This window comes from Anneissia japonica, unplaced genomic scaffold (genome assembly GCF_011630105.1).
Source record: "Anneissia japonica isolate Jap-2015-1 unplaced genomic scaffold, ASM1163010v1 scaffold493_len2256704_cov171, whole genome shotgun sequence".
In the NCBI taxonomy this organism is placed as follows: domain Eukaryota; kingdom Metazoa; phylum Echinodermata; class Crinoidea; order Comatulida; family Comatulidae; genus Anneissia; species Anneissia japonica.
This window is the reverse complement of record NW_022727062.1, coordinates 530,278-546,466: the sequence shown is the minus strand read 5'-3', so window position 1 is coordinate 546,466 and position 16,189 is coordinate 530,278. Positions and strand designations below refer to the sequence as shown.

Here is a 16,189-nt window from a genome sequence, read left to right as displayed (position 1 = left end):
GAGGCAGCTTCATCAGGACATGCTTCAACCGAAATCACTAAGTTCCATTTTAACATTTTAACTGTAAATTTTTTTGGTTTTTACATTATTTTGTGTACTGTTACAATGTTGTGGTATGTCATTCTCGAAATACAAGACATGGTTTTGGGACGTAATTATATCATGTTATTCGTGTATGCTGAATTTCCAGACTAATTTGAGCAAAATGTATGTTTGATAGATAATAAAGGACAGTATACACTACAGCGGCATCATTGCAAACAACAACTCAATATTTATAATACTCTTACTGCTTGCACTAAAATTGAATGTTCATTGACTGAGCCATGCACAAGACCATTCCGGTGCACAAAGGAAAGAGCTGTGTTAAGATCCTCTTCAAATGCATTGATGTCTTCCTCACATAAAACCTTATTGGAACTTTGCATGTATTGCGATAGAAGAAACGGTCGCTTTGAGATGGTACTTATCATTGGTACCACATGGTATCGTTCGATCTCACGAAGCAGCATTTTTGTGAAACGATCTTGAATATCTGATGAAATAATATCAATATTTATTTTGAAATAAATTCAAAATTTTATAGTTAAATTCGCAACCATAGGCTGAATGTAATGATGTCAAAATTGAAAAAAAAAAACAAAAAACAGAATAGGTATAACATAATCGAAATTTACCTTGTTTTATGTCAAAAGTATTAAAATAATAATGCATAAAAACATAGTTCTAACACTGAAATTTTGATTATTGGAACTTATGTGAAATATGTATACACACGCAAACACAACCGCATAGAAAGCTATAGTACATTAATTCAAATAAATATGTTTGTGGAGATGTTCTTATTTATACAGTTGCTTTAAAGTCATTGAGACAATAGTTAAGGAGCGCCACTGTTTAACAATCATTATTTTAAATTAATTAAATTAGTTGTTACTTATGTACTATACACTGTTTAAATTAATTGACATAATTGAACATCGCACCTGGATTTAATGTTGTTGACCGCATACAACTGTCTGAATCCATTTGTTTTAAAGTATATCCTGAAATAAGAACAATCAAAATAATATGATACTTAATACTCAACAGTAAAAACTGATGAATTTTTTATGATTCAACAAAATTGTACAGGAAGGTATAAACATTGCAACTCTGCCATATATACAACGTAAGTTTTAAAGGAATATGAATTTTATCAAAGGTGTAAAATGTATACAATTAGTTAAACTTACGTGACATTTCAGAGCAGGAAGTAGAGGTTTTTCTCTTTTTGAACTTGATGGTCGATAAAGTATATATGTATGGGTTTAACGAAGAGTTCAGAGGCAGAACAAACACGGCAGTCCACGCGTACATTACACCGGGGATCATCACTGTACCAGAGAGAGAGAGTATACTCATTGTAATGATTGGAACCCAGCAGAAGAAGTCAGTAGATATAATGAACGCCATCTTGATCGCCAGCTTCTTTTCAGCGGATGGAGGCTTTGCCGTGTTTGATGCCACCGTTTTTGCGGACTCTTTGAATTTGAAGTATATTGATGCGTAGCAGAACAGGATGACAAAGAAACAAATTAAGTTCAGCACAACAAAGATAAACACAGAATAAATCCAGCCGTTTGGTCTATCGCTTGTCAGCGGTATTGCTAAGCAGACGCTTGAGCGTCCGTAAAAGTCGGCTGCTAACTTCTCAGAGACAAATGGCACCCCGGCTAATGTTATCAAGAATAGCCATTGGAAAACGATGATAAATTTTACAGAGCATGGTCCAATGTGGAACTTACTAAATGGAAATCTAATGCAGATTAAGCGATCAATACTTATTGTTGTCAGTGTAAGAACGGATATTTCACTCGAAATAACAGAAATAAATCCAGATAAGTGACAAATAAAGCTCTTTTTCCAATCTTCAGCATGTAATACATATACATCGCGGAAATACATATCAGCACTTGCTATTATTATCATGTACGTGCCAATCATAAAATCAGAGATGGCAAGATTCAATATTAAGCTACCCTGAACTTGGTTGCGCTCTTTGTGGTGACACCGCCAAACGATTACAAAGAAGTTTCCAACCAACGCTCCAAAGCCAAGAAGCCACATGAAGACCCGTAAAACCTGATTCCGCATAAGATCATCACAGGAGGAAAATTCATCAGGTTCTGGTTCACATCTGGATATCTCGCCAATCAGACAACAAAACAAAAAATCATCTGATATTCTGAAAATAAAAATAAACCAGTCAGGTAACACACATTTTTACTTTAATATTGATCATTTAAGAACAAGAAAATGACTATTCGGCGACATTTGGAGTTTTTGCATAATAAACAAAACCTCCAAAACTGGAGCTTCTGCGGCGGTTGCATGCATGAATTAGGAGTAGCACATCAATGAAATAAATACTACCGTACCTAGTACATTTTACTTACAGTGTTTCCAAATTGTCCAATCCTTCGAATACGTTTTCTCCAAACTCACTGATACCTTCATTCTCGGATATATCTCTGCATTTAGAGAAATCATTAAAATATATTACTATGAAGAATACACTCCAAATTTCTCCTGCATGCCTATTCCATTCAAAAAGGTGATGTCTTCATCAAGGATTTAACGTTACCACAATCGAAATCTTTTAATTTAACTTCAGCTCACTTTTACCACTCCACATGCACTATAAACTGTTAACACTCTGGTTTTGTAATAGCTTACAATTTCGCAAGGATTTAGGGACTTGCCGAGTACTGTACTGTTTCCAGTACAATAGCACTTCAGGTATGGCAAACACATTACTCATTCATATTCCTAACGCAAATACATCGAAATACTTTAAACGATTGTTTTCACCAACAAGATAACCACAATTCAAATAAAATAAAATGGTAAAGTAAATATAAAAATACACAAAAATAAAATAACACTAATATGGGAACAATAGCAGCTTATGATTATAATAATTATAATGATACTACCATCCATAATGATTGAAGTAAAATAATTAGTAACCATGTGATTATGAATAGGCTACTTACAAATAGGTTGTTTGCTGAAGATTGCTGAATGCACCTGTTGCAATTTTCACCAAACTACTGTTCCTCAGTGACCTTACAGAAATATTAGCAAAGAAAATACCATTACTTTACAGAAACGAAGTTTTTTTTTTTTTCTGGAAGCAAGTTCTCCATTCATTGTTCTTAAAAAACGAGGACAATAAGAATTTACAGGTTTGAGTTCCGAATATTAAGTGGAATATTTGTCATGTGTATACTTATTATTCTAAAATCCCATTTCACAATCATGCCTACGTGGAAGTTCTGCCTATCTCTAGCTCATGATAAGGTAGGCAACAAAACATAATTACTGTACGTAAATAAAGACTATTATTGGTACACTTTCTACAGTATTATTGCATGTTTTCTGAGTATTATAAAGTTACTTACAGCTTTGTTAAATTGTTCAAGCCCATAAATGCATTATCAGGCAAATCTTTCAAAAGCATATTTTCAAGGGAGCTGTTAATAAAAAAATAAAAATTTTTGTTAAGTTTATAAAATGTTTTATTTTAATTATGGATTAGTTCTGCGTCAATTTTTGTTACCTTGAGTTTCTGAATCGAGAGAAAAGACATTGCATACCGATTCCTCAACTAGTTTGTGTATAAGTACCATCACGTTCCAAGCTTCCAATCTGTTACACGTAAGTACGTGTAAGCTGTTGGCACAACTGTTGTGGCTTGGATCCCCAACTTGAGCTCGGGGGGGGGGGGGTTCAAGCCCCACGCTGTGTAAGATCGTTTGTGTCCTTGGTAAGGCATTTTATGTGCGATTGTTTCTCTACCTAGCAGTAGTATGAATGGAACCAAAATAATGCTGCGAAGGTAAACGAACTTGTACGGAGGACTATCACACCCACAGCACAGTCAACTGTCGACATGCTCAAAGTATTCAAATGCAGCTTGCAGCTGTATATAATACTTACAGTGACAGAATGCTCTGCATACCTCGGAATGCACCACTTTTGATGACTTGTATTGGGTTTCCACTTAGATCACTGATGGTAAAAAGAAATATAGCTCTATGATTGTGTTATGTGTGATTTTAGGCCACGGTAACTTATCGTAATAGGAACATTTTCATGCAGCCAAAACACGTTGACAGTGTTTAGATATTCATTCCTTTGTTTTAATACACTAATTGTGTAATTAGTAGCACGGGGGGGGGGGGGGGGGCAATCTTGAGGTTGGACATCCTCGTTGTGCAAGTCGTTTGTGTCCTTGGACAAGACACATTTATCTGGGTTTATCTCTACTCTGTATTATAACAATGGGTTGGTAAAATGTTATGGCACAAAAATGTACTGGTTTCTTCCACTGAGGTATACCCCTCCCCCCGGGAGAAAAGAAGTTTGTTTAGTACTTTGTGCTGGTTTAACATTGTATGTTATCCAATGACAAGGGGTAAAATAATGAGAATAAGTGAGATTGATAAAGTGTATAAAATTTTACTAAATCTATCTCAAAATGCTTTTTGAAAAAAGATGTAAACTACCAGGCGTTGTATTCTAGATGCATAATTATTATCTATGTTGAAAGGTGGATCAAATGTTTAATAAATTCCAAATTAGTTTTTCGCATTCGCTGTTGTGATCCACTGCCTTATAGAAGCCTGCCTGATTTGCATTTTAGTATTTTGATATTTGTTGATGTAGAGTGGAATTTCCAAGTTACATTTTAAAAGTAACAAGAATCATACAAATAAGTCCTAAATTAAACCAGTATTGCTTACATTTTAGTTAGTTGATAAAGACCTAAAAATGAACCGTTGCTTAGATGCATAATGTTGTTGTTAGCGAGGCGTCTGAAAATATAAAAGAACCAACAATTTATTTGAACGGAATGTGTTTCTAAGAAACATTTTTTATATCATAATACATTTGTAGAAAACGAAGCGACTACGCCTTTTGAGCGGAATGTGTTTCTAAGAAACATTTTTTATATAATACAAATCCATTTGTAGAAAACGAAGCGACTACGCTTTTTGAACGGAGTGTGTGTCTAAGAAACATTTTTTATATAATACATATCCATTTGTAGAAAACGAAGCGACTGCAGCTTTTCAACTAACATAGGCCTAATTGTACAGTACTAGCCACTTCCTCTTTAACGCTCTTGTATTTGTTTCTTGTATCGTTATAAAACACATTTTTTTACTTAATAAATAAATTAATGAAACATTTCTTGAGATAAGAAATAAAATTCTAAAAGCCTCATACACTTACAGTTTTCGAAGATTGTGTAAATTTGAGAAGGTTCCAGGGATGACAATATCCAAACCGATACTTGATAAGTCACTTAAAATATGAAAGAAACATTACAAAACATTACAAATGCATGTTATTTCATTATCTTTAATACAAATATATCATTGTTGATTTGGAGAATTCAATAAAATAAAAAGGTCTAAATAAACATTTAACCGACTCTTCGATTGTTTAGAACTAGAGTCAACAACAGCCTATATGGAAGATTAACAGCCTTAACCAATCAACAAAAAAGTGGGAATAACACGAGTCACTTGCAATATAGTTGCTTGTGTTGTCATCTTGCAAGGAAGCATACACGGATTAAGTAATGAGAGCGCATGCTTATTAGATATAGTACATTTACACTTACGAATCAGTTTATATTTCTATTTTTTAAATTGTAATAGAAAGTACTCACAGGTTTAATAACATTGTGAACTTGTTGATATCAATATACAGGATATCGCTTAGGGTCTTGCCATCTACCACATTTCTTCGCTTTATTGATTGTGAAATTATACCGTCGCTCAAATTCCTGAAACCAATCATAATCACTATCAAATTTATATAATGAGTCAACATGACACCCATTTCTAATATATTTCCTAAAACTCGTATAATAAAACCATGTTTCATTTCATCCTATAATTTGGATATTTATGAAAATGAAGCAGAAAATACGAACTTTGATATTGAAAATGGCAATTAGCCTAAAATATACACCCGGGTATTAATTTATCACTGTTCGTAAGTCTAACAATGACAATCATATTTTTAAGATACAGTGTGAACCTGATTGCAAGTAACGAACACGATAATGCCTAATAAGGATTTAATCTGACATCGAAAGAAAGCTTGGAGTTAAAGCATGTGAAAAAATTAATGAATAACATGTTTAAACGAAAATACGACTCTGTATATATTTGTGTTTAAAAATTGTAATAATTACTTACAGGTTCAATAACACCGTGAAATTGTCAATATACCGGACATCGCTGAGTGTCTTGCTAGCTACCACGTTCCTTCGCTGTCTTGATTGTGAAATTATACTGCTCAAATTCCTGAAACCCAATCATTATAATAAATATCAATTTGTGATGAAACTGAAAAGTGATACCCAGCCGGCTAACACTTCGACGACATAACAAAACGTATGATAACGTCGTAATAACATTACAGTTTATTTATTATATATTATTTACAATGTAATTTCGAATGAAGTTGCTGTAACGTTGTGTTAACGTCATTTTGTAACAAGAGCGTTAAACGTTTGCTGGGTAGTTGCCTTCCAATCCCATGAAATTGTAGCCTGGTGAAAGATGATTATCACTCAATCCAACTATTTTGGGTTCAAATCCTATACATCCTCCTTATCCCCCACCTTTTCCGTTCACGACTAACATCATTTCCTTTAGGAAACTCGTATAATAAAACCGTGTTATAGACTAAGCTGTGTTTCATTTAATCCTTAATTAGGATACAAAAGAGAATGAGCAAAATATACAAAATTTAATATTGAAAATGGTAGCTATAGCGTAAAATGCATCCACTCCCTCCAGCACACAATGCACAAATTATATTATGTGTCCAACTTACAGAGCTCTTGCTTTTATAGGGAGCTGGACAGCAGCGTCGCGATTCCAGTCGGCTCCGACGCACGATACAGAATATCCAATACAATTACAGCCATCAGGACAATCAACATCTAGAATATAAGGCGTTTTTATTACAAAAATAAGTTACTTCTGTTGACGCAAAGGCATTTTGATGACGTAGAAATGTCTTGACGTATGCAAAATATTCGCAATGCTACTTATTGAATTCTTTCTTTATAAGAAACCAGTAAGACGAATTAAAAATTAAATAAACTTATACAAATTAGATTTTGTAGATTCTGAGTAACAGACCTCCGCGTATTAACATAACATTGTTCGTAAGTCTGAAAATTACGCTCATTGTTTTAAAGATGTAGTTCGAACATGATTGCAAGTAACGGAGTGAAGTTGAATAGCTCACTGATTAAGATGCTTGCTTTCTAATCCCAGGTTCGGGGTTCAATTCCACGACTTTTCTCGCGATGAAAAACAACTCTACTGCCTAAGCCTCATTAAGAGACTTCGCTGATCAACGCATCATATTATTTCATTTATTAAGAAGCCCCTTAATATCAGCCGACCATCTAGGTCACCTTTATGGTTAAAACACGAACATCATGATGCCTAACATCGAAATCAAGTTTGTGGTTACAACAGACGAAAACGTTTACAAAAAAAAAAATTTAAACTTACCACAGTACAGCTCATCATCACCATGGGGACAGTGTCTCGTACCATCACACACATTTTGTTGAGAAATGCAAAAACTGTCTCGGCATCGGTAGCTCCCGGGACATGCAAAAGAATCTGAGAAAAAAAGGAAATACTTCCAAAGTTTATAACAATGTAAATGTCTGAGATGCTCCATTGCAAAGCACTATGTATATACATGACTGTTGGTCTTGTATCTGTAGCTGTGGCTATTGTTAGTATGATTATAATTATTGCTGTTATTACATAGGTGTAGTGTTTTGCTCTACCTGACAATTCCTACCAGAATCACTTGCGAGATTTTCTTTCGTAAGTATTTGGGAACGTATTGAGTATTCAGTAAACACGTAAGGAATGGCAAAACATCACTGATATGGAATTCCCTGACGCAAAACAACATTCTTATTATAGTTGTTGTTATTGTGGTGTAGCTGTATATATCAAGATACTTTTTATTGTTACTAATAATGAAACTGAAGCTTATGTTATTACGATCTGAAATAATTGTTAAATCATTTTTTAAAACATCTTATATAACAACAAATCGTCTACTTACCACATGCATACTCATCACTTCCATCAGGACAATCAATTTCACCATTACATCTTAACAGTTGGGGGATACAGTATGATCCAGGACATTTAAGCGTCATTTCCGGACATTGAAATGATTCTATGTCAAATAATAAAGCAAACTTACAATTTAGAGAGCAATTACAGATTATAAAAGTTGAAATACAATTCAAAAGGGAAGAAAACATGTTGTGACATAATACTGTAGATACTTTCTTGTAAAAATTCTTGAGATGCGTAGTTGTTGATAAGGGATAAATGAGACTTCAAAAGCAGGAGCTGGGGCGATTCCTCATCTAATTCTATATCACCACTATTATTTATTTCACAAATCTCTCTTCCCACCTCTAATTGCATGTATTTAATGCAGACGTCAACAACAGTGTTATTTCAAAGAGGTTTGGTTGGTCCCAGCTACGTTACAATAACTCATGTAGTTTTGTAGAACTGCAAAATTCGTATTTATAATATCATTTCTGACTAATTAATAACGTTGCTGCAACGATTCGAATTACAATATTAAAATCGATTTATTTATTGATAATTCAATTAGATAGGGAAGAGAATCTTTAATACTTGCCGCAGTATCTAAGATGTGTAGCATCTTTACAGCCTTTTTGATATCCATCTACTGTTAAGTCATAAATGCATTCGTCTCGTTGATTCATACAAGCACCATTGTTGCACTGTAACTCGTTGTCGGGACACTTAAATCCTTGTTTATGATAGTCTGTTAATATTAGCATAATATAAGAACGAAATCGAACTATAATAACAGAATACAATACCGCAAGTTGCTTCTCGATTTGTACGATACATTGTTTTTGACGCGAATGATTATATTCATTCATTTATTCATTCATTCTTAACTTTATTTATTAGCGACGATTACATTTTGAATTTAAAAGTATATCCTGAAAATAACATACCGTTATTACTTGAAATAGAAATGTCATAACATTTAAATGTGAATTTTAAACATAATGTGCAAACGTGAGTCAAGGTAAATACTACTTACCTCATTACCAAATTTTAAACGCGTTAAATCAGTTTTTATTGCTCTACTTATTGTGTTACAAATTCTAAAATATATTTCTATCATATTTTTGTTTCAAAAACAAGGTGAGTGTTAGCATTCCTCTGAACAAAACTCCGTCAGCTGACATGGATTCATTCACGCTCTGTGAACGATTATCCACGCAACGCTAGTTCAGTAACTTTCGGTAGAATTTTGGGTAAAATCGCGTTGACCCAGGCGTCCTCCGGAAACTGACCCTATGTATAATCCCGTCTGAACCCATTTAAGAACAAGCGTGACAGGGACATACCGCAATTTTGCTCGTCTTCCCAGTACTGACCAGTGCAGCTTTTGTACCCATCACAAACTGCTTCATTCGGCTGGCAAGTTCCATCATAGCATTGAAAGCTGTGGTTACAGATATCTTTTGGGAAGAATAAACATAAAGGTATTATACGTGTGCGAGCAAAATTGCAACGGCCATACATACAGTACCGTACATTTTATTTGATATTTGGATTCAGACGTTCATTCTAGGACGGTGTTACAAACATCTAGGTATGCTTCATCGAAACATACAATTAAGACCCCATTGTTGATTTCAATAACAGCTTGTTATTAATTTTTTTTCGTACACTTATTACTAGTAAATAGTATCATTGACTAATATTATTATGTCTCACAATAATTAGATAAGAAAAAATATGAAACATAGTATACCGTTACGTTTGCGCTACTACACTTTTAAAATACCGTGGAGAATTTAAACGCAAAGCTCCAAGAGCAAAGTTGTCCCGTCTTTGGTGAAACGTTTAAAAGTTAAACGTGTTAGGCCCGGCCTAATAGTTCAGACAATCTTGATATACAGTAAAACCTCGAATTGAAGCCCTGGATGGCTTCTTTTTTTTTTGCGAATTTTGGGTGGACTTCTTTTCGAGATGGGCTTCTTTTTCGAGGCTACTAAAGAGGAGGTTGGGGTTTTTTTTTCAAAATGAATGCTGTAAATTTTGGGAATTACTACTACTAAACAATAAATAGGCCACTGTAACATCAATCTGTATCATGGAGTGTATTAACGGGGGATTCAATCACCTAAACTTCTGTATAAACCAACCATGTTATAATTATTTTGTTTCTTTATGTACAGTGTATGTATTGTACTATTTCGAAAAAAAAATCATTCTATCTTGAAAAGAAACCTATGGGGAGAAGGGCTTCTATTCGAGGCTAGTTTTGTAAAGTAAAGAGGGGGGGGGGCTTCAATTTTTTTGCGAATTTTGGGTGGACTTCTTTTCGAGATGGGCTTCTTTTTCGAGGCTACTAAAGAGGAGGTTGGGGTTTTTTTTTCAAAATGAATGCTGTAAATTTTGGGAATTACTACTACTAAACAATAAATAGGCCACTGTAACATCAATCTGTATCATGGAGTGTATTAACGGGGGATTCAATCACCTAAACTTCTGTATAAACCAACCATGTTATAATTATTTTGTTTCTTTATGTACAGTGTATGTATTGTACTATTTCGAAAAAAAAATCATTCTATCTTGAAAAGAAACCTATGGGGAGAAGGGCTTCTATTCGAGGCTAGTTTTGTAAAGTAAAGAGGGGGGGGGGGGCTTCAATTCGAGAATTTAATTACGGTATATCATAGTATTCATATCATTGTATCATTAATAAATATAATAAAAACTAATGATAAAAAAGTAATAACGTAATACATAAATACAAAATGATAAAAATTACCACAGTTTATTTCATCCGATTTATCAACGCAGTCACTAATGAGATTACACCTGGCAGCAGCTGGAATACATTGACCGTTTTCACACTGAAAATGACTTTCATTACAGACCGAATGCACTGCGAACAAAAGACAGGCAATAATAATAATAACAAAACATTCATTACTGACATTGACTTAAATTTACAAAGTAATAAATAATAAGACAAGAATTACTTTGTGTCTACATAGGCCTATTTTTTTTTTAGTTTGTTTCTTGTCTATGTTTACGTATTTCTGAAGTTTAAGTTAGAAAAATATGAGCAGTTTTACTTGCATCAAAATGTTAACGTATTTCGTAAGTTTGAGTGATTTTACATGGATTTACTTGTTTGATTAGAGAGCAATCTTAAAAATCTTCTTTGGTCGACAGAGAAAACTTTTCATAAACTTTTCGTTAAAAAAATGAATGTATTTTTCAGTCAAATACAAGGAGAATTTAAAGCGTAACAGCTAACTGACCTACTCAAGAGATATTTCTGATTATTATCATTGTTCTCGCCATTATCACAAAGCGATAAGTGAATAGATATTCTAGCTATGTTGTTATTAATTTACTTCAATAAATTTAGTGGATCGAAAAAAAAAACATTTTTTTAAGTATCACTTAAAATCAACTTGCCGAAGTATAACAAAAAAATAAAAACGTTTTAGCTATTCATTTTAAATTAATATGTTAATTTGTTTGTTTTTATATCGTTATTAATTGACAATAATCATTTTTATTCTTGATGAATTTACGTTTTATAAAAAAAAACAACTGTTGCATATGTTGGTGGTTTATGCGTTTTAGTATTTTTTGTGCTTCCTTTGATTTTGACATGTCAACTATGCGCTTTTACTTCTGACAAATTTGCTTATATAAGTATCTTATCTCATTTTTACGTTTTGTACAAAATAAGTTTATGTCTTTGAAATTAAAGTGTCTTTGCAATTAAACTCTCTTTAACAACGCTCTGTAATGAATATATTTACTAACTGAAAAGTATAACTTAGAAGATCATCTTATAAGCATACTGTGCTGGCTTGTTTAATAGCTCTATTTGAGAAACATAGTCTTACCACAACTCGATTCGTCTGAGCTATCCATACAGTCAGTGACAAAGTCACAAACACGGCTAATCGGAATATTTTCGTCATTAGTGTCACAGTCAAAATATATAACATTTTGTGAATCATTACTGTGGTTCCAACAATGCAGTTCATCACTGTTGTCAATACAATGTGCGTATCCATCACAGACACTTGGCTTCAGAATACATTCGCCGTTATCACAAAGGAAATGGTTTTCTCCACAAAAGTTTCCATAATCTAGACAATCAGATAATTTTGTTATCATCAAATATATAGAACAAATATTATAATAATGTTTTGTTTAACCAGAATATGACGGAAAGAAAGAATCATCGTAATCATACTCCACTTCACCTACGTTCAGCATTCTGGCATACGCTAGCTGATACTTGTTATTACAGGTAGATCATAATATATAAATCACCTTCTATTCTTCAACTACTCCTCCCCTACTCTCACCCAAATAGGCCTACACAAATCAAAACATTTAAAAATATATCCTAAATTTTCAAGAAAAGGAATCATGTCTTGAAAAGTTCATAGTAGTGCAATGATAATGAAAATGAAGTTTATATTGAAGATAAAAAAAAAGAAAGAAAAGACTCTGAATCTCTGAAACAGAAACAGTCAATAATAGGCATATACATTATTGATAGCAAGCATTAATGTAATGACTGACAGTCAAAAAAATAATTGTATTACTGCCAGCACCTGTAGGCATACAGACATGTCCGCTGTATTTGTTACATAGTAAATTTTTATTGGAACATTTCGGCGGCTGTTTGTCAGTTTATCCAGGTACTATTGTGTCATGTTAATGTCTATCAGCTATCCTCATAGGAAATGGCTACTGATTAATAGGCCTATACCAATAGTGCTTACTCATGTTCGCAGTCATTTAATTTAAAGGTCCGTATGTACAAAGTTGGGTATTACTTACCATATGCGTATTCCATAACATTAACCGTCTCGAAAGTTAAGGGTACTTCAGTGTTGGTCTGACCTAATTAAAGATTAAGTTAATTGTCTGATTTGTAAAACATTATACGTTAGTTAATATTTAATGCTCTCAATAAGCCTATGCAGTATCATTCTCGTACCAATTGTGTTATAAAATGTTTTTATCAAGTTTACATTATATATAGTATATATATATACATAGATATAGATATATTGTTGTGTATTATGACGAGAATTTTGAGATATGTTTAGATATAGTATAGCAGTGAATGGTTAATATTATATACTAGGTCTATTTCTTTCAACAAATAGTTGTTTTTTTAAATACCCCAAACAGGTGTAAAATGATTTTTTTTGTAAATCGTGGATCGAGCCATTTTTAGTAGTCAGTAATTCTGGTTTTACAAGATTTTGACTATAAACATGGAATGCAAAGGTAAGCCACTTCACGCAATGCGGTATTAATAATCACATTATGAAATAATGTTGGTTATTTTATATTGTTACTTTGTGCTGGTATTTTTGGTGACGTAGACATTAATTTACCTTTTAATATCCCGGTTTTCTTGCAAATATAACGGTGGGCGTGTTCCCTAGCGCATGGGACATCGTGCCAATGGTTGGTTGAATGTATATTCGCTATCATGATAAGTCCGCAATTCTCTGACGTGAATCCATCTGGTTGGCTGTTTGTCCATTCGGAGCTTTGAAAACGTTAATAAAAACAATTATTTTTTTTTAATCAATATGCAATTATGTAGCCTAGGCTTGCAGTACAGTCCATCCTCCAAAAAAAACTTATCAATAAATTAATTTGTATTTTAAAAGTGGCTGAGCTGCCCAACAGGGGGACTTGAGCTTGTAGGCCTGAGCTGGGGGAAAGGTTCGAGAGAGGGGTTCCCTCTCCTAAATGAGATATTTTTTAAAAAATAGGAACCTCTGGATGACCAGAAATGACACTCTCAGACTGTGACAGACATGTGTTGGCTTGGCGTGGGCCTATTTTTATATCTTTTTTACTCTGACTGCCCGACGAGCTCTGTCTAGTGGTGGTGGGGGGGGGGAGGGCTTGACCTATCTGGTGGCGGAATTAAGCCCCTGCTGCCCCCCTCCCTCGCTGGTGCCACCACTGGTGCCATCCCACCAATAATTGTCCAAAACTATTTGAATAATGATTTTAGAAAACAACAGGTCGATGGGGAATCATGTTGTTTATCTTGTTGTGGTTGGTGATTTGGGTTGGAAAGTATTATAGGATATTACTTATTTTTTAAATATCAACAATTTAATCTCTCAGAACGTAAACACGCTAAATTTCTGGGAGACTTCAGTCGCTGGACCCAAATCGGGAGCCTCAGTTTCTGTACAGAATGCTTATCTGGCCCACCTAACTTTCAAACCAGGCCGCCGCCTATGTATTGAAAACGCTTTGGTTGGGACGATAGAGTGAACAGAAAAACTACAAACCTATACTTTCTTGACCAGTCAGTATAGGATAAAGGGCTGCCGTCTGTCCAAACAAAACGACCTTCAGCGATCTCGTCTGTCAGGCCTATTTTCGTATTCAAAAACAAGTAAATTTATAAAATATAAGAAAACAATGAAGAGTCATTGACTAACGTCACCAAAATTTCCAAAACCACGAGCCCCTGGAGATACTACAGGATAATGTAGTAATTGTCGGTACATAAGTATGCATTTATATTATATTATTATTATTATTATTATTATTATTATTATTATTATTATTATTATTATTATTATTATTATTATTATTATTATTATTATTATTATTATTATTATTATTATTATTATTATATTATTATTATTAATTATTATTATATGCATATATCATTTGGTTGATTTGAATAACACTGACATACATTAAAAGGAAGATATCTTAAACTGTTTGATATCTTGAAGCCCCTAAAGATACTACAGGAAAATGTAGTAATTGTCGGTACATAAAGTATGCATTTATATTATATTATATTATATTATTATTATTATTATTATTATTATTATTATTATTATTATTATTATTATTATATGCATATATCATTTGGTTGATTTGAATAACACTGACATACATTAAAAAGAAGATATCTTAAACTGATTGTATAGTTTGATAAACCGAACCATAATAGGCTTTGACACAAAAATGATTGTGAAGGAGTAGAATGGAATGATAAATGTTCTCATTCAAATCTGTTGCATGTTAATATTATCCCCAAGTTATTTTTTTTCATCGTTCCTAAAAGATGTGTTATTGGGCCTATGGTCGAGAATCTAGTCCCCCTTTCAGGTCAATCTCTGTCACTACCTCTCTGATCTTCCTTCCTCGCCCCTCTTTCTTCCTCCCTCTCTGAGTTGAACTTTTTTGTTATCTAAACAAACATAATCTTTGCATTTAGTGTCTGTTTTAGTTGTGGAAAATAATATATTCAAAACTCGGATTGTACTCTATCAGTTAGTTTATATGCGAGAATGTAGAAAATCGGAATTCATGAAATTCTACCACAGGTAATTTTAGGCAAGTTAGGTTGGTATATAAGCTCACCAATATAGATACCGTCTTCCGTGTATGAAAAATTAGCAGTCCAGTTAGTTGTTATCTTTGTGTGGAGATAATCCATTTCTTGTGCTGATTGTATGCTAACTAAAAATGATTTATTGGTACGGCACGCCAGTTCCGCTTCAAACCATGTTAGCTGTCTTTTTTCATTGAACATACGGTAGCAATTGCCATTAAAAATGTCCCAGCTTTGTGGGCACCTTACATCTTAAAATAATGCAAATATATATCAAGATATTATGAATTAAAGTGAGAAAGTGTGACAGAACACGTGGAAGTGTGGTAGGCCTGTAAGCTTATTTCTATACACCAAACATCGTTTTGATGAGTATTAGCAAACATTCATAAAAAGTACTAAGCGTTTATCACCTAAAATATACATATTTTGTATAAATCTAAAGTTAAAACACCAAAACGGTGTGTGTACCTTTGGAGGTAAAAGACAATAATATAAATGTATGGTACTCATCTAAAGTTTAAGCACGAGATGGTAGGAGAATATAAGCAAATAATATTATTACAGTACTTATTAATTTGTCTTAAAACATACAGTAACGTACGTCATTCAAATGATGATGCCTCTAAATGTATGT

At 33.4% G+C, this 16,189-nt stretch overlaps 1 protein-coding gene across 1 annotated transcript in view; it reads right to left on the bottom strand.

Annotated features, from left to right (window-relative positions):
* Positions 1-16,189, bottom strand: part of LOC117113409 — a gene marked incomplete at its 5' end in the record, with an annotated part of 48,770 nt that overhangs the window by 1,771 nt on the left and 30,810 nt on the right. The window contains 22 exons of the mRNA XM_033256731.1: positions 291-535; positions 987-1,046; positions 1,236-2,227; positions 2,439-2,513; positions 3,039-3,110; positions 3,447-3,518; positions 3,985-4,056; positions 4,791-4,862; positions 5,284-5,355; positions 5,726-5,842; positions 6,261-6,368; positions 6,904-7,012; positions 7,596-7,709; positions 8,170-8,286; positions 8,767-8,916; positions 9,515-9,628; positions 10,951-11,067; positions 12,050-12,298; positions 13,002-13,064; positions 13,568-13,725; positions 14,489-14,573; positions 15,582-15,803. Of these exons, the coding sequence (XP_033112622.1) occupies positions 291-535; positions 987-1,046; positions 1,236-2,227; positions 2,439-2,513; positions 3,039-3,110; positions 3,447-3,518; positions 3,985-4,056; positions 4,791-4,862; positions 5,284-5,355; positions 5,726-5,842; positions 6,261-6,368; positions 6,904-7,012; positions 7,596-7,709; positions 8,170-8,286; positions 8,767-8,916; positions 9,515-9,628; positions 10,951-11,067; positions 12,050-12,298; positions 13,002-13,064; positions 13,568-13,725; positions 14,489-14,573; positions 15,582-15,803 (3,455 nt within the window). The remainder of the gene's footprint in view (positions 1-290; positions 536-986; positions 1,047-1,235; positions 2,228-2,438; positions 2,514-3,038; positions 3,111-3,446; positions 3,519-3,984; positions 4,057-4,790; positions 4,863-5,283; positions 5,356-5,725; positions 5,843-6,260; positions 6,369-6,903; positions 7,013-7,595; positions 7,710-8,169; positions 8,287-8,766; positions 8,917-9,514; positions 9,629-10,950; positions 11,068-12,049; positions 12,299-13,001; positions 13,065-13,567; positions 13,726-14,488; positions 14,574-15,581; positions 15,804-16,189) is intronic.